The sequence below is a fragment of the Gopherus flavomarginatus genome, chromosome 1 (assembly GCF_025201925.1).
Source record: "Gopherus flavomarginatus isolate rGopFla2 chromosome 1, rGopFla2.mat.asm, whole genome shotgun sequence".
Taxonomy (NCBI): domain Eukaryota; kingdom Metazoa; phylum Chordata; order Testudines; family Testudinidae; genus Gopherus; species Gopherus flavomarginatus.
In genome coordinates this window covers 32,678,722-32,705,368 of record NC_066617.1, presented here as the reverse complement: position 1 = coordinate 32,705,368, position 26,647 = coordinate 32,678,722, and the positions used below count along the sequence as shown (strand labels likewise).

Genomic DNA, 26,647 nt, shown 5'->3' with positions numbered 1-26,647 from the left:
TATTTTTAATGAGATGCACCATATTCTGAAGTCTTCAAAATGCTCAACTTTCTGGCTATAATTTGGTTTGCAAGTTGTTTTATCTAGAACTGGTTGAATGGAAATGTCCTCTTCTTCAAACCTGAAATGTCTTACAGAAGCAAGTCCAGTTCAATGAAGTTTTGATCATTCACAGTGTTCTGTTGGACCTTGCAAAGTTCCCTGCCAACTCACCTAGTGGGTTGCTGGGGCCCATAGGCTTCTGGAGACAAGGCTCCAGGACAAGCCTACCATGTAGACTGCTCTGGGACTGGGGATCCTGGTCTTCCAGGGACTAAAGTAACAAAGCAGCCCCACCATGCAGACTTCCCCAAGACCAGGGAACCTGGGCTTCCAGGGTCTGTGGCTCTGAGGCAGACCTACCCTGTGGACTACCCCACAGCTTCCAGGGTCCGCAGCTCCACCTATGGACTGCCCTGGGACCAAGGATTCCCAGCTACCAGGGTCTGTGGTAACCTTACCACATGGACTTCTGTGGAGCTGGAAGCCTGGAAACCCTAGAAGCTCTTGGCCTCCAGGTCCCTGCTGCTGAGCTGAGATGTCCTAGGGTGGGCTCACAGGATCTGTGGCAGCCTTGCCATGTGGACTGCCCTGGGCCCTGGACTCAGGGCTTCCAGATGCCTGGGATAGCTGGCTCCCTGTACTGCCCAAATCCCAAATGGCAGCCTAGGGAGCCAGCTGGCCGAGGTGTCTGGAAGCCTTGTGATCTGCAGCCTGGGCAGTCCATATGGCCTGGCTGCCCCCGAGCCACAGACTCTGGGAGCCCAGCAGCTACTGACTGAAATTGACATTCTTGTAAGTTCCATTGCTGATGATAATGGTGAAACTGATAGTGTCAATCTCAGTCAGAGCTGCTAATCTTGGGGGACATATTTTGTTTGGGAAACACCATGTGCTGGTGTTTCCAGTGTTTTTTTGGGGTTTCTGGTTCATGAGAAATTTTGAAAAATTTTGATTTTGGTCTGATTTGAAATTAATCCCATCTCTGAAACATCAATTTTCTCACTAACTAGAAAACCCAAGTTTTGGACAGCTCTAGTTCTAGCCTCTGATCAGCCCACATCATTGGATGATCATTTTTAACTCATATCTGTAAATTTTATTTACGTTTGAGGGTTCAGTTTGAGAGAACTGCCTGTAGTTCTATAACTGATGATTCCTCAGTTCTTTTCTGGGGAGAAAATGCTCTGGAGATTCATTTGCTGGCTAGTTAAAAGCAGAAGATTTATAGGAGTCTCGTTTTCCACTCTCCCCCTACCCTATGTTTAGGCACTCTGAATGAAGACAAATACTTAGTTTCCTCCAGTTCAGGACAGAAAGATGTGCCCTCTCCTAGCAGAATAGCCTATCAGTGCTTTGCATCCTCCTTTTTAAGTTGGTCTAACCCCCCATCCCCACCCTTTTCAAGATTCATAGCAAATTTTGCATTAGTGATTAAGAGAAAATATAAAAATGTATAATGTTTCCTGTTAGTTCACATGTGGCCTATCAGGTATTCATCATTGCCATATGTTTAGTAAGGTGCATGGGGATTGCAACTTCTGCAGGGCATGATGGTACCACTGGATCAGTGTTTCCAGGACTGGCATGGAGGAAAAAATGGATTTGTTTAATTCTGGACACTCAGTTTGGGTGAAACTTGATAGTACGTATCTTATCCTGCTGATCGCTACTTTTTTAGTCTTGTCTTATTCATGGTGATCTTTTCTGTTGTTTCATTACTGGATCTGAGTCCTAGGTTTTTTTTTTCCTTTCTCAGGTATAAGACAACCTCTAATTGAATGGTTGAGGACAAAATCTCCTATGGGCAGGTTATTTCATTATTGACCACTGCAGGGTTTCTTGCATCTTTCACTAACACATCTGGTACCGGTTACAATTTAAGATAAAATATGGCACTAATTGGACCATTGGACTGATCCAGTAGGGCCATTACTTTGATCCTATGACAGACAATTATAAGTGCATGAACTGCAAGTTCTATTCTCTATTAGTGATGGTCACTTTTTAACCTTGCCATACTTTTTATGTATTGAGATACTGCAACTATGGCTTCTTTTTGCTTGAAGACAAATGAAAACATATCAGTTTTATACAAATGTGGGTAGGCATGGAAGGACTAGGTTGTTTTAACAGATAAATGTTGGTAAATGTCAATTTCACCACATACACACACACACACCCCTCCCCCAAATAAAAATAATACTTCCATTGATGATCAAAATTTACAGCTAGGTAAAGAAAAATGTTGCTTGAGAACATAACATTTAATTTAAGGAGATTTACTTTGCAAATTTTGAAATCTGATATTGACAATTTGTGTTTTAATGGTTATAAAGCTTTAACTTTTTGAATCTCAACATCTACTGTCATTGAATAATTATTGCCTGACCGCAACCATTTGTCTGACCATTCTCCAATTTACTGCAAGTGTGAAAATTCAAATAGTTAAAACAAGGAAAAAAAATGCATAAACCCCATAATTCTATGTAACAGTGAAAATATAATTGATAAACACAAAAAAATGCTTAAAAACAAACGTTGATATTATCTGTTAAAATTATACAAAAAAAAAAGTAACAACCGACTTCTGCCAAGCCTAAATATAGGTCAACATTTTCTGGAGCTACAACTGCAACCTCAGGGCTGCAGTAGTAACTGCAGCCCCCATTCTCCACCTCTCTAAGGGGGTCAAGGGATGATGTTCAATAGGTTTCATGTCTGTAGACCAATTGGACACTTCTTGCTCTTCCCCTGCCAGCTCTGTGTTGAAGTACTGATATCTGCCATACAATATAGCTTTGTAGAATGCTGGAGAAGTGCAGGCCCACTCAGGTGGCCTCTCTACAGCTCGGATGTTGTTTTGGGTGCATTTGGGGTTTTCTGTATCTGTCTGGGGATTGAGGGTCAGGATTCTGCTCTAAAGTTTGGAAGAATTTTAAAATAATTTTGGTACTTTTTTGTTCACACTATACTATTCTCCCAACACTGTTGCTAAACGATGCTAGTGCCAAATCAAGAGACAATAACCACCACATTTATTATATGAAAATTAAATATAATCTAGATAATATGTTAAATTTACTCAAAGTTCTTTTGTTTATTTGGTTACTGAAGTTAGAAGGATCAGGCACACAGTCAATACTACCAGCCATCTGAAACTGCGCAAATAACTAAGTATCTATTCAGCAAAACTTCTTGAGCATATCCTACCCCCTTCTCTGTGTTTCTCTTTGTACATAACAGCTTGTGGAGCATTATAAATGAAGAGCCCACATATGATTTTGTGAACTGAACAGGTGTCCTTAGGGGCAAAATAACCCACATGCAGGCTTGTAAGCATGTTGAGCTATCAATCATCAAGTCAGCTGGAAACTTTGACATTGCTCATAGCTTGTTCCATATTATGCTGTTCCTTAAAAAGCACAGAATTTATTTGAAGAGCCATATATTATTGAAATACAAGGGCTAAGCAATTTAGGAAAAACATTGATACCAGAACACTTACCATCAAACTCTGCTGGTCCAACTCCTACTATAATTATTGACATTGGAAGCTTTGATGCCTTCAAAACAGGAAGAACACAGATTTAATACACAGTATAATCTGCAAATTTTATGCTGGACTTGAAAGATAATTGGATTAAAAACATGTACAGCTCCTTATATTGTGAGGAGGAAAGGAAAAAATACCCAAGAAAAATACATTTAAGTTGTCTACTTTAAGTTATACAAACATCTTGGATGAAGCTAGTATGAAAGTTGATCATTTTGTTGAGTTTTGGTTTGTTATTTCCTCATAATTTGTCTTTTTATGATTCATATAAAATAAAAAATATGATTAATGCAACAAACTCTATTAAGGCGCGATTAGAGTGCACAACTAAAATTCCTATAGCAGTTTATTACATGCAATGCAATGCAAATAAGAGTTGCAAATGTGCATCCAATGGCAGAACCTGATGCTTAATTAACACACCGTAAAGTACACAGAATTTCAAGGTACCATATATCTATCTGGAAGCAACTAACTTCATTTTCTTTGCACATGTACTATTTCTATTCCTAGAGCCTCTCAGAAATAAGACTTTACATTTCTTCCTTAAAAGAAAAATTAATTAAAATTAATTAGCCAGGAGATTGAGAAAAAAGAAAATCGGATGAGTAAGATAAAATAAAATTGTGAAAGGTAAATCTTTTAAAAAGAATAGATACTTCAAGGTTCTTATTCTATAAAATCAGATAGATGATATACAGCTTTATGTGAATAAAATATTTGTAAATTCACAAAGGCAATGTCATAAATATTTTAGGTTTCCTTTCCCTGATGGCAGCACAAAACATCTGCAAGTTTAAGGACATGTTCTGGAACTAGCTGCCTGGAGCATGAAGACAACTAAAATCCATCAAGCAAATGTCAGAACTGACAATTGTTCCTTATTGGGACATACTGCTAAACTTTGAAATCTTTAAAGTCATTCTAAGCAGAACCTGTATATTGGCCAAAATCATACATGTACAATTTCACTTAATAGCAATTGTAGGGAAGCAAGTTGTTTTTGAAACACACATACTCTTCTTTTTATATATTCCATCACTATTTGTCACTTCTGATATTTTATAATGCTGTCCATGAGCTAATTTACTTAAGCAAGAAAATATGACAGACAAATTTAATACTAACACAGCAGACAACTCTTGAAAACAGTCAGATTTGCCTTAAATTACTCCCTCTGAAATGGACTTTTTTTTAATAATTGTGATACAGCATGGCCAGAGGGCAGCAGGAGAGAGTTAGAAGGGAGCCTTATTCCCTGTAAGGGGAAGAAAGTTTGCTATAGATTAACCAGAGCACCTGCAGTCAGTCACATGATAAAAACCCCTGCTTCAATCAGACAGTGTGGGAGTTGGAGCAGAAAGAATTGGTGTTGGAGCAGAGAACAGTTTGAAGGGAAGCAGAGGAAAGTTTGGAGGAGTGCTGCGGTGGGCTAAGAAGTCCAAGACCCTAGGTAAGGGGCACCTGGCTTGTGCAGAGAGAGGACAGGAAGACCCCGCACAAGCCAAAGGGCAGGAGAGGGAAGTAGCCCACGGGAAGGAACCGCCAGTTCAAGTGGTTCATCGCTATCCTCAGGCCCCTGGGCTGGGATCTGGAGTAGAGGGTGGGCCCAGGTCCCTCCCTCTCCACTCCCCTCCTCAAGGACACTAGTGGGGCAATTAATATTCCAATTCAGGGGCAAGAAATGGTGCCCTGAAATCCCCCCCCAAAGAAGAGAAAGTGCGAGACCCATCATAATAGTGCTGGCAATTTGCCACAATAATATAGATTATGTCAAATGAAATTATACCTAATATGGTATACAGTTAAGATACCAGGAAATGACTGCAATTACAGTGTAATTATAAAATGTAATCCAGGGAGTTAACCTTCTGGTTATAGTATCTTGTATTAAGAATATATATGTAAAGTATAACAAAGTAATTACAGAGTAATGTATTAAATTACAGGGTAATAAGTATATCAGCCCAGTAGTTAACTGTAGCTATCAAAAATATGATTGCAGTGTAATTAAATTGTAACTGCAGTATACATTCAGTATATACAGTACTGCTTTCACTGCAGTGTAACTATAGTTACTGTATTATAAAATGTATTCAGATATTTAATAAATAAAATACCCTACAATTTTTATTACAATCTTGAATATAAATTACTTTAATGGACTCTGTCTGGTATACACAAAGCAGTATACAGTACTACAAGATGCTACATGCATGAATCTGGTAAGAAGGGGAAGTGAAGTTTATGAATGTAACCTTACCATTGGCATCTCCTGAGTAAGTGCTTAATGTTGCAACTTTTAACACTACATTAATATAGTTTTTCCATCAAAGTAGAGTGCATGTGGCATACCAGTAATGAGAGATTATGCTCAATGCCTGAAAACATCATTTATACCTAAACCACTGAAAATATATTCTGCTTGAACTTTACATAGATCAGACTTCATGAACTTCATTGTCTTATTACACCAAGAAACAGATTTTTTAGTAATTAATGACAAAAGTGTTATCTTATAGCAATTCATTTTCAGTATATTTTTGTCAAGGTGACAAATGAATTAAATAAATGTAATACAATTTTAATCTCAAGAATCCAGGCAGAAAAATTAATATAGCTCCATAAAAATAAAAAAAGTACAGATATCTCCAACATTTCACTTACTGTAAGTTAAAGCTTTCCAAGTTGGCAAGCCTCCATTTCCAGAGAGGGAGAAAAAGGGGGTTACAGGGAGACCTCATAGGGGGAGGGCTAAATTCCCTCTAAGCTGCGCAGCCACGTGGTCACGCAGCAGGCTATCAAGGGCCACCCAGGGGGGAGAGGTGCCTCTCCGGGGCCCTGCACCCAAAGCTGCTGCGGCCGGCACCTCTCCCTTGGCCCTGACCCTGGATCTGCTGCGGCCAGTGAGGGACACCTCTCCCCTGGCCCTGAAGCTGCTGCAGACAGCGGGAGGCGCCTCTCCCCAGGCCCTGGGCTGCAGCTGTGAGAGAAAGCTGGGGGGAGTCCTCTCTCCCTGATGCAACCCAGGGGAAGCCTGCACTCCAAGCCCCTCCATCCCTGGCCCCACCTCAGAGCCTTCACCTTGCACCCCAACCCTCTGTCCCAGCCCTGAACCCCTTCCAAACCTCTCATTCCCACTCCTGCCACGCATAGACAGGTACCTGTTCCGTAACTGGTGGTCTTTGAGATGTGTTGCTCATGTTTATTCCACAATAGGTGTACGTGCTTGCCACGTGCACTGGTGCTGGAAGTTTTTCCCTCAGCAATACTCGCAGGGGGAGCACTGCTGTGACCCCTGGAGTGGCGCCACTATGTTGCGCTATAAGCGGAGCCACGCACTCCCCCCACCCTCAGTTCCTTCTTGTCTGAACAACTCCAACAGTGGGGAACGAGGGCGGGATGTGGAATAGACATAAGCAACACATCTCGAAGAATGCGTTACAGAATAGGTAACTGTCCTTTCTTCTTCGAGTGCTTGCTTATGTGTATTCCACAGTAGGCGATTACAAGCAATGTGTGATGGAGGTGGGAAGGAGTTTATGGATTCCCTGGCTGGAGCATAGCCCTACCGAAAATGGCATCATCCCTGGCGTGGGAGACGATAGCACAGTGCAACGTGAACGTGTGTACTGAGGACCAGGTAGCAGCACTATAAATGTCCTGGATAGAGACATAGGCCACAAAGGCAGCTGACGAGGCCTGAGCTCTTGTTGAGTGCGCCCTCATGATAGGTGGTGCAGGAACCCTTGCTAGGTCGTAGCACGTCCGGAAGCACAACGTGATCCACCGAAACAGTCTCTGGGTGGAGATCAGTTGTCCCTTCATGCACTCTGCCGAGGCAACAAAGAGTTGCGAAGACCTATGGAATGGTTTAGTCTGCTCCAGATAAAAGGCAAGCGCCCTGCGCACATTGAGAGTATGGAGGTGGCGTTCCTTATTAAAAGCATGCGGCTTGGGGCAGAGGACAGGTAGGAAGACGTCTTTGGAAAGGAATGCAGGGTGTGGGCGGAGCTGAACTTTGTCTTTGTGAAAGACTGTGTAAGGGGGATTGCAGGTCAGGGCCTTAAGCTCTGAGACTTGCCCGGCTGACCTGATGGCCACAAGGAAGGCTACCTTCCAGGAAAGGTGAGACCACGAACATGTGGCCAGGGGTTCAAACAGGGCCCCCGTGAGGTGGGACAGCAGCAAGTTTAGATCCCACAGAGGGACAGGCGTTCTAGCACAAAGGAAGGACAGGTCTAGCCCTTTGAGGAAACACCTGGTGATGGCATGGGAGAAAACCGAGCAGCCCTGGACCAGCGGATGGAATGCCGAAATAGCCGCCAGGTGCACCCTGACAGAGGAAGGGGCCAGGTCTTGAGTTTGAAGGGAAAGAAGGAACTCAAGGATAAGCTGGAGTGGGAAAGACGTTGGGGAAACACCCCGCTCGCTCGCACACCCACCTGGAGAACCTGGACCATTTTTTCAGGTAGGTCTGGCACGTGGATAGCTTCGTACTTTCGAGGAGGACACATCTGACCCCCTCCAAATACCCTCTCTCCTTTGCATTTAGCCACTGATCAGCCAGGCTGTCAGATGGAGAGTGTCCAGATTGGGGTGGAGGAGCCGGCCCTGGTCCTGGGAGAGGAGGTCCTGGTGGAGCGGCAACAGCCGGGGACGGGCCACAAGTAAGCCTAGGAGGATCCCGTACCAATGCTGCCGGGACCAAGCTGGAGTGATTAGGAGGACACATGCTTTGTCAGTTTTTAATTTCTCCAGGACCTTGTCAATGAGGGGAAAACGAGGGAAAAGCATAAAGAAGCTGGTCCGACCATGACACGAGGAAGGCGTCAGAGATCATGTTCCTCTGCAGTCCCCCCGGAACAGAATCCGTGGCAACGGCAGTTCTGCCTAGTCACAAACAGGTCTACTTGGGGAGAGCCCCATGCTCAGAAGAGCTGGTGAGTGACCTCCGAGTGTAGCAACCACTCGTGTTGGGTGGAGTAAACCCTGCTCAGGCGATCGACCTGTGTGTTGTTGATGCCCGGTAGGCAGAAGGCCTTCAGGGAGATGTTGGGGGCTATACAAAACTCCCAGAGGTTGAGGGCTTCCAGGCATAGGGCCAAGGACCACGTCCCGCCTTGCCTGTTGATGTAAAACATTACAGTGGTGTTGTCCATGAGTACTCTGACCACCTTGTGGCACAGCTGTGAGCTGAAAGCCACGCAGGCTAATCGTATCGCCCTGAGCTCCCTGACGTTTATGTGAAGGGATAGCTCCTTTGCTGACCATATTCCTTGGGTCTGAGAGTTCCCTAAGTGGGCTCCCCAGCCCAGGTCCGATGTGTCGGACACTAGTTCTAGTGACGGGGTGGGGTCTGGAAGGAAATTCCCTGGATCATATTGTCTGGGCAGGATCACCATTGAAGTGTGGCGATCACCCATGCCGGTACCGAGGACCTTGTCTAGTTTGTCCCAGGCCTGGGAGAACTCGAAGGCCAACCAGAGTTGGAGAGGCCTCATCCGAAGCCTGGCATGGTGGACCACATATGTGCACACCGCCATGTGGCCCAGGAGCTGTAGGCATGCCCTGGCCGTGGTAACAGGAAACTCTGACCAAGGCTATAAGCCCCCTCAGGGTGAGCAACCTGTCCATGGTAAGGGAGGCTGTGGCCTTGGAGGCATCCAGGAGAGTGCCTATGAATTCTATGTGCTGCACTGGGAACAATGTCGACTTGGCCTCATTTACTAGGAGGCCCAGCTTGACACACGTGGCCAAGAGTAGGTCCACATGGATCTGAACCTGGGATCGGGAGGTGCCCTTGAGCAACCAGTAGTCGAGGTAGGGGAATATTTGTACCCCTTGACATCTGCGGTAGGCCACCACTACTGACATACACTTTGTGAATACCCTGGGCTCAGTGGACAGGCCAAAGGGAAGGACCGCAAACTGGTAGTGGTCCTGTCCCACTAGGAAATGAAGGAAGCATCTGTGCCCCTCGAATAAGTGGCTATGGAAGTAAGCATCCTGGAGGTCCAGAGCCACATACCAATCGCCAGGGTCCAGGGAGACCATGCGGAACCGGCATTTTGCCATGAACCGAGTGAGGCCTCGCAGATCCAGGATGGGCCTTAGTCCCCCTTTCGTCTTGGGGATCAGGAAGTAATGGGAGTAGAATCCTTTCCCCCAGAATTCTCACGGAACCTCCTCCATGGCTCCCAAGCTGAGGAGCTGACCCAATTCCTGCCGCAGCAGGGGTAGATGTGACGGGTTCCCCCTGCTGATTGAGGAAGGGAGGAGGAAGGGCGGGGGTGAGACAAACTGTAGCATATAACCCTGGGAAATGGTGCTGAGGACCCATTGGTCCGATGTTATTTGGGACAATTCCAGAAGGAACGCAGACAAGCAGTTGCTGAAACCCAACTTTATTGGTGAGAGGGTCCTTTCGGGGTTACCAGGGTACCCTTCCACAACCAGTCAAAACCGCTCCTTGCCCTTCTGCTTTCTCCTGGAGGGCCCAGGTTGCGGGGCAGAGTGAGACTGCCTCTGAGGTTGCCTTTTCTGAGTTTTGGACCTCTTGTAGGCAGGCTTGTATCCAGGCTGAGGCGCCAGAATGTAGGCTTGCGACTTGGGCTTTTCCTTGGGCGGAATGTAGAACCCGAAGGTTTGAACAGTGGTACGTGAGTCCTTCATGCCGTGGAGCCTCACGTCCGTTTGTTCTGCGAACAGGTCCTTGCCGTCAAAGGGAAGATCCTGCATCATGGACTGCGCTTCTGCCAAGAGCCCGGAGAACAGTAGCCACGATGCCCTGCGCATGGACATGGCCAAGGCCATGGACTGAGCAGCCATGTCAGCCGCATCCAACGCCGCCTGCAGAGCAGCTTTTGCAGCAGTAGGGCCCTCATCCATCAGTGTCTTAAAATCTTCTCTTTCATGCTCCAGAAAGGAGGGTTCGAATTTCAGCAGTGATCCCCACAAGTTGAACTCATAACGACTGAGGAGGGCCTGGCGGTTGGCCACCCTTAGCTGGAAGCTAGCAGACAAATAAAGCTTCCTGCCAAATGAGTCCAGCCTTTTGGAGTCTTTATTTTTGGGTGCAGGACCTGGTTAGCCTTGTCTCTCCCTGTGGTTCACAGACTCTACCACTAGGGAGTTGGGGGCCGGGTGGGTATAGGGATATTCGTGCCCCTTCGTGGGCACGAAGTATTTGCACTCTGCCCATTTCGATATCGAGGCAAGAGAGGCCGGTGTTTGCCAGAGGGTGTTAGAGATGTTGGCAAACCCTTCATGGAGCAGGAGGGCCACTCTGCCCAGTGCTGATGACGAGAGTACATTGAACAGTGAGTCCGAGGGTCCCTCCATCTCCTCAGCTTGGAGGTGGAAACTGGCCGCTACTTGCTTTAACAGTTTCTGATGGGCCCTAAAGTCCTCTTGCGGCATAGAGGGGCAGGGGCTGTGATCTTCTCCTCTGGTGCAGGGGAGGGGGCCGGTACTGGGCTCTGCATGCTGGCCAGTGCCGTGGCATCCGCCTCTTGGTCGGACTCCTTTTGCGGTGCCGAGAAGCCGTGACCCGCTGATGTGTCCCTTGGAGGTCTGGACAGAGCGGCTGACAGAGCCTCTGATGCTCCCGCTAATGACTGAGGGCCTTGCAGGACGTGCACGGGGGAACAAGGGGTCCACTGGCATCACTGGTCCTTCCAAGGGGGTCCCTGCCATTGGCCCTGGTGCGGCGCCAGTGGCACCAGCTGGTCAGATTGGCCTGACTGGGTCATAGGGCGCTGAGTGCATGACAAGGTTGGGGTTGTCAATGACCTGTCAGTGCCGTGCGTATGGTAGGTGCGGTGGTGCCGAGCACGACGTCTGCCACGGTATCTAGACTCCAGCATTGAGGAATGGTGCTGCCTCGAGCTGCTCCTAGTCGAGACGCTTCAATGCCTGGATCCATGCCGACGCGGAGCTGGCAACCCCCGCCGGGAGTCACGAGCTTGGTGTCTCGACGTGCGAGAGTCGAAGCGTTACCAGCAACGGCGGCCATGTCGGGAGCGACTCCTGTAGCTCCTCCTAGAGTGGGATCCTCTGTGGTGTTGGTGCCTGTCCTGCCGATACCCTGTACTCGTGTGGAGCGCTGCCTGGAGCTCCGCTCCGACGGCACCCTACCAGACAGCCTGGAGGGCGACAAGAGTGGAGGTTGGGGGCTGTGCCCTGACAGGACACTGGGTAACGAACGAGTGGTTCCCTGACCAGGATCCCCAAGAGTGGTCCCCTGACCAGGATCTGTGTCGGGTTGGCGTCGACTGCCGAGATCCCAGCGGTGGCTTGCCCCTAGAGCGGGGTCTGCATGCTGGCAGTGCCCCGGGCACCTGCAGGGTCATATCATCTTTGGCCACCTGCAGGGCCTCCGGTGTCGAAGACATGAGGAGCTCAGCCAAAGAGGTCTGACTCGACGCAGCCGGACTGCTCCGTTCGACCTGAGTCGGAGCTCTAGAGCCCTGGGGGGGGGACCGGGGCTGCCCAACGTGGGTCTAGCCTCTCCCCATGCCTTCTCTCGACACTTCTGAGAAGATGAAGCCTTCCTCTGCTTTTTCGATGGGGAGCAGTGCCGGCCACCGGAAGGTGCCAGGGGATCGCCGCGTGCTGACGACTAAGTGCCCAGTGCCGATTCCACTCTGTGCACCGGGGTGGGAACCAGTGCCAACTCCATGAGAAGGGCCCAAAGTCTAATGTCTCTCTCTTTTTTCATCCTGAGTTTGAAGGACCTTCAGATTTTACAGCAGTCACTGATATGGGATTCGCCCAGGCAGCAGAGACAGTCGATGTGCAGGTCACTTCTGGGCATCGAACGCCTACAAGACTTGCACAATTTAAACCCTGGGGCCTGGGGCATACCCCGGCCCGAACTCTAACTAGCTAAACTAGAACTTTTAAACGGACTAACTGAAACAGGTACTACTGAACAAGATGAGATTTGGGATGAGCTGCAGCAAAGCTAGAGCAAGTAGTTCCGATGCACCGTCACTGGCGGCAAGAAGGAACTGAGGATGGGGGGAGCACGTGGCTCCCCTTATAGTGTGACATAGTGGCACCACTCCAGGGGTCGCAGCAGCACTCCCCCTACGGGTACTGCTGAGGGAAAAACTTCCAGCACCGGTGCATGTGGTGAGCACGCACACCTACTGTGGAATACACATGAGCAAGCACTCGAGGAACAACATCTCCATAGGTGCACGTAACACATTTCATTCCGCACATGGATGTAAAAAATTAAAGGGAACATTGGGGGAGGGTCAACAGAATTTAAGATTTTTTCAGATGTTGACCCACTGGAGGACCCAGTATCTCAGATGAATGAGGAGTTATAAATTAGTAGAGGATGGCCATCGTGTGCCTGGATTGAGGAATGAACAAGTATAACTGGGAATTAGCTTGAAAGAGTGAGAGGAAACCAATGGAGCTGCATCAGCCAGAGAGTGTTCAGGTATCTGAAAGGGCACTGATGGGCAAGTGGGCTCTAGGGCATTCAGGGACAATTCCTGGACTTGAGGCTAAGGATCTGGTACAGGAGAAGGCTCCCTGAGAGCTAGTGTTCATATCTGGTGACCCCTGTAACTACCAAGAAAGTTGTTTCAGTAGTTGTGGGGAGAGACATTATAAATGTGATCAACTCATGATCACTTGTACCTAAGCTACCATTAACATTTTTAGTTTTGTGATCAGTTACTCTTTATCTATTAGGACACAGTCTAATAAAGAATTCCCTGTGTTGGCTGTAGCACTTTTTGAGTTAGGAAATTGACATCTATTATGTTCAGAGTCCAAGGATGTTTTAGTACTAGTAGCATGAGACTTCCAAAAACTCTGCCACTCAAATTGAATTCCCCCATGATCACACAGGTTTTTTCCTTAAACATTATAGATAAATGCATAAAGAGGTGGTATTCGTGTTCCCTAATGTGATTTGGCAGTCTGTAAAAGACACCAATTAATACCCCATCTTATGCTTTATCCATTTTGACATTGATCCATATGCATTTAAGATCATTTTCTTCTGAGTTATCAATGAGTGAGAAACAGGTAATGCCATTTTTGACATAGAGTGCCACCTCGACTCCCCTTTAGCCCACTTGATCTTTCCTAAATAGGTTATAATCACTGATTTTAACATTCCAATAGCAAGGATCATCCTACCAGGTTTCAGTAATACTAACTAGATCGAATTTATTCTCATAAATGTATGACTCCATTTCCTCTTGTTTGTTACCCAGGCTGCTTGCACTGGTGCATGGGCAATTCAAGAATTTCTTCTCTTCATGTTCTTTTTTTCTTGATTAATTTTGTTCTTAACATCTCGATTTTGTGCTGAGTGCTCATGCCTACCCTCTTTTTACTCTCTACTTTTGATATTAGTTTTGCATCCTCCTGACTATTCTAGTCAGCCTGTCCTGAGGAGATTGGTTCCCCTTCTAGTGAGGTAGACGCCATCCAACCCCCTCTCCCAATAAAAGATGGACCAATGTTCCACAAAACCAAAACCTTCTAGACTACACCACTTACCTAACCAATGGCTCCAGAATCTTCTGCTCTCCATCACAAGACAAGTCATAGTCGATGTCACCTTCTTTGGGACATATTCACACCCTCATCATATAAAAGTCACATAAAAATCTAGATATGTTCTCCCTACTTGAGTTCTGGTATCTGTGCTGAGGACCAGCCTCTCTGAACCTGACATCAGGTAGCTCTTTAATAACATTTAGAATGAATTTACCAAAAGATTGTAGTACTGGATCTGGACCAAGATCTTTATATATTAATTTACTTCAGTTGCTGGCTGGAAGTGAAACCATAACTTTGCTGGGTATCCACTTATGAGATCAACTTGCCCAGGACTGGAGTCAAATATTTTATCTTGGTAGAGGTGTGCTAAAGTTTGGTAAATGAGACCATATTCTTCTCTCCCTTTTCTGAAATAAATATGGTCTTGGATATAACTTACATATTGGAGTTCTTTGAAGACTATAATTGACCCTTCCAAAGCCGTGTTTCTGAATGATTTAACAGTGGCTACTGGGCCCTGGACATAATGAGAAGGTCATCCTAACAAGAGTAGACATATATCTTTCACTTGAAGAGAGGGATGATATAGCATTTGTGAATACTCATATCGAAATGTGTCAAAAAATATTTTGTATTAAAAATGTTTCTTATGCTAGCAGAATCTAAAGTATCTTTGGATGATGACTCCTCCTGATCATATGTTCAGTAGATCTCCAGGAGATTTATTTTCATATTCTGAAGCTTTGGGAAGATGATGCTGTAATGATGGATTTCAGTATAGTATAACCTCAGAGTTACCTACACCAGAGTTACAAACTGACCCGTCAATCATACACCTCATTTGGAGCCGGAACTATGCAATCAGGCAGCAGTAGAGAGACCTGCCCTCTCACCTCCCAAAAGCAAATACAGTATACTACTGCATTAAAAGTAAACTATTAAAAAAACAAAGGGAAAGATTTAACAAGGTTAGGAAACTGTTTCTGTGCTTGTTTCATTTAAATTAAGATGGTTAAAGCAGCATTTTTCTTTTGCATAGTAAAGTTTCAAAGCTGTATTAGTCATTCAGTCGTAAACTTTTGACATAACAACCATAACAATAAGAGTTACAAGCATTTCAGAGTTATGAACAACCTCCATTCCTGAGGTATTCGTAACTCTGAAATTCTACTGTATTTCCACCATGGATTTGTTGAATGGGTTGCATGCTATATTTCTCTTTGCAAGACAAAGCATCTTGTGGAATCTTGTACCCTCTACAAAATTTTGGCTCTCCACAGAACTGGTTCCTATTATTCCAGTATGTAGGAGATGGTCTATTGCACCCTTCATCTTCTGATGCTTCGAAGGTTCTCATAGTGTTGATTTATTTATTCTGAGTAAAGGATAAACTTGTCCCTAGGACAACAAGCAAGTTATATTGAATATCCTTCCTCGATTATCTCAAGTATTTGTTTTCTGAGGTTGCTCATTCCCAGATGAGGGCCCACCCTGAAGTCTTCTGTGGGGGAGGGAAGAGGGACTGGGCAGGGGGATCTTCCCAGTCTTGGAAAACCTCAAAACAAGAGATGCTTTTGGGGATGGATGGTTTTTCCAGAGAATCCCATCCTTTCCAACTCTCAGGAAAGGCAGTAATGTACAACTTCTGGGTAACCTATGCTGGAACCTGGAGGAAGAGGGGGATCAAATGGAACACCTGCTAAGATATAGTACTTTGGAGATTCTCTCACTGGAAGGAGGGGGGATGAATTCATTCTCTAAAGCTTCAGTGACAACTTTGTTTCAGTACTCCCCCAAAAGCTTATCAACAAAATATTTGGAAGGATAATCAGATGTTAGACAGCAATTCCACTTTTGTCACAACCCAATGGCCCCCTTCCTCAGGGGGTCCCCTGGGGAGGCAGATCAGCATTGTATGTTGCTAACGCTGTTGCAAGCATCACAAGGCATTCTGGGAAGGGTTAAAGGATTAAAGGTATGAGTGTGGAGCGGAAGATTCCTTTGCAGGTTGCAAGAGGCCAAAAGGGGAGAAAGGGAGAAGAGAACAAGTTAACTCAATGCTTAAGCTCTCAGTTCAGCCCGAAGATAAGATGCGGGCTCCAGTCCAAGGTCACAGCGCTCGAATAGACTCTATGCAGCCACATCTGCTTCTTACCCAACCCCTGTCAACCATGGGAAAAGGGGAGTCAGCTGGGCAGGGGATTTCAAAACTGGTGAGACAGTGAAGGCCAGTGAGGGCGAAAACAGAGTCCCACGTCCCTGAAGCCGGTGTGTTTTGGGACGCCGCAGAAAGCTGGTTTGGACTGGTACAAAGAGCAAAGGGGACAGAGGTCCCTGAATTAAACTCCCCCAAAAGACCCCAAGACTTAAAACTCTCCTGAGAGCTGAAGCAAATCAAAGATCAACAGTGGACCCTGGACGACCTGTGCACAGGACAGAACTCCCGTCCACCTCTCCCTCCCCTTCTTTGTACATTACACCCAGGCTTCGCCAGCCCTGGGTAGTGCGTGTGAGAGTATGAAAATGGGTTAGGGCTTGGGGCACTAATGGTTTCTTTCTTCCTCTGAGTGATGTGGGGAACCCCCAGCACTTCCCATTGTTATTTTATTATTTTTATTAATAAAGCTTTAAAATTCAGTCACTTGGTGTACTCCGTCATCTCCTCCCCTCACGATCCTGTGGCCTCAGCCTGATCACCTGACACCTTGGGCAGACTGGTTATAGAAATCTGTCACTTTTTCTTCAAATGGAGCCATAGTTGCCCCCAAGAAACATCTTTGGAATTTTTGAATGTATAGCAAATCAGTCAAATGAAACATCACTCTTGAAAAAGTTGCTAGGGAAACCTAATTCAAAGTAGATTTCTTTTTTTTTTTTCTTTTTTACATGCTCTCAATTGCCGCAGAGCACAGATATCCACAATAAAAAAACCGAAGCCAATACTCTCAGGAGTGAAGCTGCTGTATACAACTTTAGTATGAATGTTGATCCTATTCTTTTGATAAGTTTGGCAGAAATACTTCCTCAGTTAGTATGACTAAGCCCTTTAGTACTAAGGAGGTTGCAGCACACTTAACCTTTGACAGAGTAATGAAGACCTTTTAGACCTTAGATACAAGTAGGTCTTGATAGGGAATTCCACTCCACTTTAATCATACCCTCATGAAACAAGTGAGAAAGAATTTCATGTCTTCTTCAGTTTTGTACGGTTTTGTTTTTGTTTTGTTTCATTTTAAAAAAAAACATAGCAACTTCTGAAGTTAGAGCCTCACTTGTGCATAATTCTGGGAAGCTTAGTTGAGACTCTGAGGGATCTCGCACAAAGCCCCAGCTTCAGAGATTTCTCCTTCTCTTTACAGGATCAAGAGGGAGACTCTCTCATGAAAGGTTTAAGACTTTGTGCTCGCCTTTAAGATCTGATTGTGAGCAATATTGTTCACCATCCCCAGGGATAAATCCTGAGAGAAAGAGGGAGGAACCCTGTGAAGAGGAGAATGCACCACCATTAGACTTAAAGGTCACTCTGCAGGTATATATTCTGCATGTATCCCTTCGGAAAATAGTAGTCACTTTATGACCTGTGTGGGACCCCCTGGAGGCTGGAAGGACAGAGAAGGTAGTTTATCTCACTGGCAAGAGGACTTGAAATCACTCCACCAATTGCTGTTGGGTTTGGGCTGTGTGAGGACCATCCACACAGAATGAGGAGTGGGCTGCAGGCATTGGAGACAACTGACTTATTAGTTACAGAAAGGTCACAGGAGCTAGCACCTTTCAAGGCAGATGAGGACTTGCAGGTAAAACCGCTAGTGAGAAGGGGCTTGCTCTGTGGCCTTTTAAACCATCACAGCTTGCCTCTGTGCTGGTTGAGAGCAGGAATTTCATCCTCCTGGTTGCTATGGGGGAAACTTATCTTGCCCTGAGGTTTAGGAGATTCCACAGAAACTTTCCTGCTTGTTCTGGAAGCTGTAGCAATAGGTGTCTCATGTCTAGGGGAGAAGCAGAGGGGTTTTGAACAAATTACACCTGGTTCCAGGTCACTTATTCTGCCCTTATCTTAGCAAAGGGAATTTCATCTGTGTTGATGTAGATCTTGCCCACACATCAGGTGGGAGCTGAGTTTCTGCAGTCTGCCATCTCTGTCTGCCATTTCTGAGGAAGGAGGGGAAGAGCGGTGCTGTCCTTGAAATCCATCTCAGAAAGTCAAAATAAATTTTAAGTTTAGCAGTTTTGAGAAGAAAAACTTCAAAACCAACGAAGAAACTGACTTTAGTTAAAAATCTTTACAAAAACATGTGAAAGATATGCTACAAAAGGAGACCTAGAGTCTGAAGCATATGGCACTCGGAGGCAAATAATTTTGGAAAGGAGTTTTTCCGAAGGGTTCATCTTGAGCCCAGGCTTATAGTAAAGATCTGGTCTTCTTTCATGGATTGTAAGACCAGGAAAGGGATATGATGATAGGGAACATCCATTCCAAAGACCATCTGACATAAAGAGGACCGAGAAGTCACTTATTTCCAGATTGCACAATCAATATATAGTATCAGCTGGACGACCACAAGTTCCTCAGAGCACTGATTTGATAAAGCTGGTTAAAATATCACAGTTAGTTTCATTTGGCCTCTATGCCTGGAAATTTTTATTATTTGGAAAGAAGAGTTTAGAGTCCAAAATATTAAGACCAGGAAATATACTGCTTATAAAATATAGAAATCCAAGTTTAAATAGAACTTACGTTAACTACTGATTCCTTTGTTTGAGCCATGTCTGAAATAACTCCATCTGTAATAATGAGAAGAACAAAATACTGGGAGCCATCTTTTACCGAGGAAGCATATCTGAAACAACAACAAAAAAGACCAGAATTATAACAGCAGAAAACCTGTATACAAACAGACTAATATGACAAACTATACTTTTGCAATTCAGTTGCTTAAAAAAGTAATACTGAGGGTCTACGCTAGACCTCCCAAAAGAAAAAGCATTCATCATTAAAACATAGATGAATATGTTATAACAAAGTAACTGCGGTATTTATGGTAATTGTGTGTTAATAGATCTCTGCAGAAGCAATTGAAACGTTCTCTGTAGCTGCAGAATCAATGAAGTGTGAGAAGTATATTGTCCATTCTGCTGCTCTAACCCATACACACAGTAGCGTCTGGCAGTGCCTTAGAACTGCATCAGTTATTAGGTAGTTATTAGAACTGAGGAAGTGGTTGCTGGGGTGTAATGGGGAAATATTATGGGAAGGCTGCATTATGGTGCGTTTAAAATACACCTCTACCTCGATATAACGCTATCCTCGGGAGCCAAAAAATCTTACCGTGTTATAGGCAAAACTGTGTTATATCAAACTTGATTTGATCTGTCAGAGCAGGCAGCCCCACCTTCCCGGAGTGCTGCTTTACCACATTATATCTGAATTTGTGTTATATCGGGTGGCGTTATATCGGAGTAGAGGTGTAATTAGGGATCAGCACACTATATGAAGGTCTTGTTAAACACCTGGAATGTTTGTGGGTCATATGCAACAATTTGCTATATTCTGTATCAGCAGTTCTAACACCTGAAATTAGCCATCCCTTTACATGACCTGTGAAGATTGTGTTGGATCCATCTCTGAGGAGTGTGCAAAAGCTTCATCAGCACAAGATACCAAAATGACTACTTTTTCTTGAGCGGCAGAACTAGCAACAGTTAGTCTGCATCAAGAATATGAGTATGATGCAGTTTCAATATGGAATGCCATAACCAGTAAATATCCCTTGCTCCAGCCTGCAGCTAGGGGTTATTTTACAAGCTAATACTTAAGGCACTACATATGATAGCTTACACACAGAGACTCACACACTTTTATTCTACTTTATAGACAGACTTTATTTAGAGATACAGAGAAACAATTAATTATTTGTTCAGGAATCTGTTTAGCTAAATTACCTGGTCCAGATCATGTTCCCTAGGTCAATACACAGAGGGAACCTTCTGTGTGAAGCTCTCCCTCATATTATTTAGAAATTAGGCCTCAGTCACCTTCACAGAAGCATCTTTCCCCTCAGAAGTCTCGCCAGATATAGGGGCTATACTCTCCAGGCTGTATTACTACTTCTGATGAATCCACTCCACCTGGGGGCACTGTGGTCAGAAGGAGGCACTGGTAGTGTGATGAGCCAGACTACCAGGGATATATCAGAGTTAAAGTCAATGCAAAAGTGTAGGAAAGCATGGAGATACTTGGGATTCTGCCAAGTTTAGGGTTCTGTCATTTTCATGATAGGTAAACCCTGTTCTCCCCTCAAAAGGAGAACTCTGCAGAAGCATCCCCATGGAGATTTTCTTCCACTGCAACCTCTCCTTTTGGTTTTAACATGCGAGGATATGATCTTGGCCTCTGTTATTTATCTGTCACGCTATAATGCATAATTTCATAGTTGGTCCCACGTGGATTATAAGCCCATACAATAGCACAAAATAGTACTATAAAAATGAAGTAATATATATGTGGAACAATGTTTCACTCACTAGTGTCTAGAGTGATTTTTAAAAATATTTTCTTTAAATCTCCTACCCTGGTCTTCATTCTTTAAAATGTACATCAATGTAGTATATTAAATTAATTTATATTTAAAAAATCCTAAGAACTAGGGATGTGCACACAAAATTCAACTAGTCTCATGAACTTTCATTGTTGTAACTTTCATCCTCTCAAATCCCCTCCATACTGCTTATGTTTTTGCTATGTAAAATCTAATCACTTTGGATTAAGGACCTGACATTTTATTTGTTTGGAAAGTACCATTTGTCAAAATTAGTTGATTACTACAAATTGAAGAAACTGAAAATTGTATCTTTTTTTCCTTTAATACTGCTCAATGTAACTGACAATAAGCATTTCTTGGTGTGAGCTGGGTCGAAAGAGCTTTCTCAGGAATGGACTTGTTTCTTAGGAATGACAGTTTGTCAAAGAGTTTCTGCAATGGCATAAAAACAATTGAAAATAGTTGCAGAGGTGTAAGTGGTAGCTGCATGTTCCTTACTCTAACCATTGGTCTTGTCACTGCAGATTTTTACAAATTATGTGTAGGATTTAAAATATAAAGCTGTTTTAGATAGTCAACTCAACTGTCAACTAAGATTTACAAGTAGGCTGTTCAAAAAGAATGGCTAGGAATCTGACTTTTCTTTACTACCATGGAATAGTAGCTGTTTAAATGACCTATCCTGAAACTAAGTATTTTACTTATTCTGTACACCTAAGCTAACGTAGTTTTTGTGGAATGTTCAAGAAATCTAGAAGACAAAACATTTTCAGTAGAAATGGCTAAGCTCCTTGCTTAATTAATACTGATTTTTAGAATCAATTTTATCTTGTAGCTCTCTCCTATTCTTTTGCAATCTCTGTTTTGTTAGGATATGTCACATATTTAAGAACTTCAAATGCAATAATTCTCTCATTTTTTGGTACTGTTCCAGCAGTTCTCAACTTGAAGGATAAACTCCTTTGGTGGCGAGGATGAGGTTGTTGTAGGGAAGAAGCCCTAGTATTGATATTAAAATGAGTATTACAAAAATTATAATTTATTCTTCTAATGTTATGTCATTACAAACTTGTCTGTGCCTTTACTGAATTTTAAGAGATACCTACAATTATGTTATACCCAGGATGCTTGGACAATATCACAATACATGTTTATGTTTTTGGTTACTTTTGTTATGAACTGTCAGGATAATTTAAAGAAATTCAAAAAGTTTTTGTTTTTTGTCATCCAGGGACAAGCCAGAGAAGATAATCCCTCATTGGCCATAAACCATGCTTTTTACATCAAAGTGTTTACGCAGTATTTAAAATGACCTTAATCCCTCCACAAGATCCCATCGCCATCAGTACAAATGAAGTGAAAGAGGGTCTAGCCACAATGAAGAAAGGGAAGGCAGGCTGCAAAGATAGCATCCCCCAGCATTTATTCATCAACTAGGCCACAGGGAACTCCAATGGCTGGTGAAACTGTACATCAAAACCGTGGAATCTGGATGTATCCCAAAAGCCTGGCAGGAGGCGATAGTCATTGCCATACTCAAATTGGGCAAGCCGACTGATGACCTAGGAAGTTATAGGCTGATATCACTCCGGTGCACTACCTATAAACTCCTGGAACATAACATTCTCCAGAGAATCAGTCTTCTTGTCAAGTTAGTGATCCCCAAAGAACAAGTGGGATTCAGCCTAAATGCTGTTGCGACGATGTTTTGGCCATTGTAACACATATTAAGGCCCGAGTCCAGAGGAAATTTAAGATCAGCACAGACTTTGTAGACCTGTCATTGGCCCACAGTACAGACTAGATTAAAAGTCTGATGCTAAAGCTCACAAGGATCATCCCCTGCCGCAAAACACTACACCTACTATGGACGATGCTGAGCAATAGGTGGCTACATGTCCACATGGGCAACGAAGTCAATTCGCTCTAGTTCCTCAACAATGCACTGCCACAAGGCTCAGTACTCATGCTGATGCTTTTCAATGTTTACAAGAGTGACTTGCCTCCAAGCAAATTTGCATATGTGGATGACCTTGCCCTGGCAACACAAGCAGCTACCTTCTGTGACATCAAGTCCACTCTGAACAGGAACCTACACACCAGGGAGGAATATTTCCAGAAATGGAGGCTCAAGCCAAATCCTCACAAAACAATCACTTCATTCCATCTTGATAACAAGAATGCTAAGTGCGCCCTGAAAGTTACCTTTGGCGACACTGTGCAACATGATACCACTCCAACCTATCTCAGAATAAAGTTGGATTGCACACTAACCTTCCACAACCATCTGAAGAAGGTAGCTGTCAAGATGAAGACAAGGGTCAACACAGTACAGAAACTGGAAAGAACAAGTTTAAGAGCATCAGCATTCCAGTGTTATGGACATCAGTGATGAGCCTTATGTACTCTGTAGTCGAGTACTGTGCACAGCCATGGACCGGAAGTAGCCATTATTGACTTGTTGATGTCCAACTAAATAGTGCAATGTGGTGCATCACTCAAACTCTCAATTTGACCTCAACACCTTGGCTGCCAATGCTATTGCACATTCCTCCCCCTTCCATTCGATGTGATGCCGCAACCCTCTCAGAATTCCAGAGGATCATGGAAAATGAACATCTTCTCATCCACCAGGGCCTTAACAATGTCCATCACCACCACCTGAAGTCGTGTAATCCCTTTTGGGCCCACACATTTAACCTTCAACAATCCAACTTCAACCCTGATGAAGCCTGGAAAGCTGAATGGAGTTCCCAAGAAGCCACATATAAACACCTCATGAAAGAGCTGATGCAGAAGATCCCTGGCTTTGATCTCTCATGAAGCTCATGGGCAACTCTAAACTTTTTCTGCACAAACTATGACAGATGCGGATACTTGATGTACAAATGGAAAATTAAAGACTCTCCAGTATGCGACTGTGATCACCCAGAACAGACCATGGAACGTATAACAACTCAATGCCCGATTCACAAATATGAAGGGGACATCACAGCAATAGACTGCTATTCCAGACACAATTATCTAGCTTAACCATCTAAATGTAAAATTATAGTTATTGCTCTACATTTACATCAGCCGTACAATGAAGAATACAGCTTTTATATCTATTTTGTTTTAATGCTATACTTTAATATTATGATGTAAAAGATGAACTGTTATTGAAATTTGTGCTTCACATAAGATATTTAATAGAAATTTTAAATGTAAGTTGTAAATGCCATAAATGGCAGGTCATAAATCCAAGGGCAATGTTAGTCGAAGTGCAAAAGAGCATATTCTCAAAGAACAGGATACTTTCCCTTTTACAAGACCCACCAGTCTGGTTTAGACATGATCTTTGTCTCAAGAAAACAAATTTTTTAAAGAGTTTTATGTTTTAGAGAAAGACCTGGTAGCATTAAAAAAAATAAAGAAAAAAAAGATTTTTTTTGGTTCAGGTTAGTCCAAAGAGAAATATAGGGATGTGTTATCAGAGCTATAAACTAAGGCACAGAAGTGGGCCTTTTCTTTAGACCCTCCTCCATTTTGCAAGAAAAAGCATCAGTTAAAACACCCACAAAATTCATATTGATATACATTTCTTTTACACTCTAAAGTTTTCATTCTTCAAATTAAGAAAACAATTATGGTTGAAAATGTTGGTTCCTCTTAGCTGAGGCTTGCCTAACCAATGAGTGGTGCACTAGAGGGCTGTGAATTCTAGTATGCATTAAAATTTCTTAATGTGCTTTAATGTAGCACTGTTTGAAATGGGACGACATTAACGCACACTAGGGACCATTTAGTGCATGCCAGCAGATCCACACAGGGCAATTAGTGTGCAACACATTAGTGCACACTTGAATTTATATCCCTCTAGTGCAGGTCCATACACGATGAAGACAAACCCTAACTCATTTGGTGCAACCCTCTTTTTTTATTTCTGAAATACTTAAATTGCTAAGCTTATTTTGAAATGTATATTTGCAAATATTTTGTATCATAGCTTCTAATGATACATAAATAATAAAAAGCAGTATGCACCAACTTGGAATCTAATGACCATGTTAACTGGTTGCTAACTACAAGAAGCCATGTAAGTATAGAATATTTATATTAATTGGGAAAATAATTAGTTATTTTGACAGTGCTTAAGCAACTCCTTCACCCAACTCAGAAAGAGAATCGCATCTCCAAGACTTAAGAAAAGACAATGACTTATTTAAAGACTATTCTAGTCTGAAGACTCTCTAAGAATTAAGTAAGTTTAAAAGACTATTATAAGAACTAAAAGCTTTTATATAGAGAACAGGAATGCTTGGACTTTTTGAAAACAAATTCAATTTATATATTAAATACTAATAAAATTGAAGAAATAGCTCAGAAAATGGACTAAATAAAGGAAAGCATTAAATCTCAAACTTTAAAAATGTTCTCATAATTTCCTGCCACAGAGACAAAAGTAGTTTAACTATCAAATTCAGGTAAAGTTATAACCCTAATGCATATGCATTAATGGGCTACAGAAAATAAGCTTCTAAGGATACCGCATGAAGATACCAACTGAGTATAAGAATGAAAACAACTACTTTAAATCCAGACAAGCCCTAAAAAATAGGTATGTCTTGCACCACCAACAAAATAATCAAAGAAGAGTATAAAATCTCTGTAATAAATAAGCAGTGTGCACTTTGCTCCCATCCTCAACTTTACAGCAGATCATCACAGTTCATCCGGCAAGCAAACAGCAACTGCCAAATTAAAAAAATAGTCATTGAGCAGCATCAAGAAGAAACAACCCTCCAGTTTAGAAACATCCCCAGGTCTTCAGCATGAATTGGCGAGATGGAAATTAGCCATAGCATTGTCAAGGAATTAGATCTGAATTTTCTTGTAATAAATTTAATGGAATATTGAAATGCTATTCTAATTTAAGATATTAACAACTTCTCCTGCTAAAACACCAAATGGTTGAGGATTAGACCAGCTAATCCTAGTGAGGTCTAATATTAGTAAACAGAGAACTAATGGGATGTAATTCAGATTAAAGTTCTTAATGTTCATTAATTTTTGCTCACCTTTGCCCATTTATAAACTATTTAGGTAATTATGGTAAATCAAACAGAACTCACCTACCCTTAAACAAAATAATTGTGCTGATCTATAAACTGTTTTAATTACTCAAGATACACTAAGACTGGACTCTGCTAATTTTGGGAAATAATATACTTTGGTCTTAACTGCCAAAGAGAAGAGTGCTTCCACCAGAGGCAGGCCCAATCTTAAAGGTGTAATCTCTGGCAAAAGCTTTCCACAGAGTCACATACAGAAGAGATTGCAGTTTAAGTAGGCATTATTTATCATTCATATTCTGTTTTCTGTGGTTTTGTATATTTTCTTTTCCTTTCTTAAACATAAAATAACCACAGTTAATTACTGTGATAATCTTCTAGTTTTTATCCAGGGTGTCCCTTAAGAGCCCCATATGCCAGATATAGCAGGAGTCACATTCCTAAATTGGCATTCAGAGATTGAGTTTATTATAAGCTGACCCACCATTTCTTTTTTAAGACATTGTTTCTCTAAACATGTCAATCCTTTCTTGGATAAAATTACTTGGTCTAGCAATTTAAAGAAACCCACTTTCACTCTCACAGGTGGCAGGGAGAGAAAAGGGACACCAGCTAGTTCATATTCCCTGTCCTGTGGTTTTCTGTTGAAGTATATTTGCAAGCAGCTGATCTTTTTCAGATGCAAGGAACATTACATTATTGCACGGTGACTTCTTTGAAGTGAAGTGTGCCTGGCACCTCCTGGGACTAGCCGTGGGAACTGGTAAGAAGTGGAGTGCATCTAGATAGGATCTATTCCATGCAACTGAATGAGGGGATGAAAAAAAAATTTGAGAACTTCTGTCACTTACCAAGCTACGCATGTGAATTTTCACCTGAATGATTTTTCTACAACTGCCTTTTTTTTTTTTTTTAAAATA

General features: G+C 43.2%; 1 protein-coding gene across 5 annotated transcripts in view; it reads right to left on the bottom strand.

Moving 5' to 3' along the window:
* The window catches only part of CPNE8 (copine 8), a 269,466-nt gene that overhangs the window by 14,352 nt on the left and 228,467 nt on the right, over nt 1-26,647 (bottom strand). For all 5 annotated transcript variants that reach the window (XM_050936193.1, XM_050936194.1, XM_050936195.1 and 2 more), the window contains 2 exons: nt 18,870-18,972; nt 3,548-3,605 (listed from right to left, as the gene is read on the bottom strand). In XM_050936193.1, coding sequence (XP_050792150.1) covers nt 3,548-3,605; nt 18,870-18,972 — 161 coding nt within the window. The remainder of the gene's footprint in view (nt 1-3,547; nt 3,606-18,869; nt 18,973-26,647) is intronic.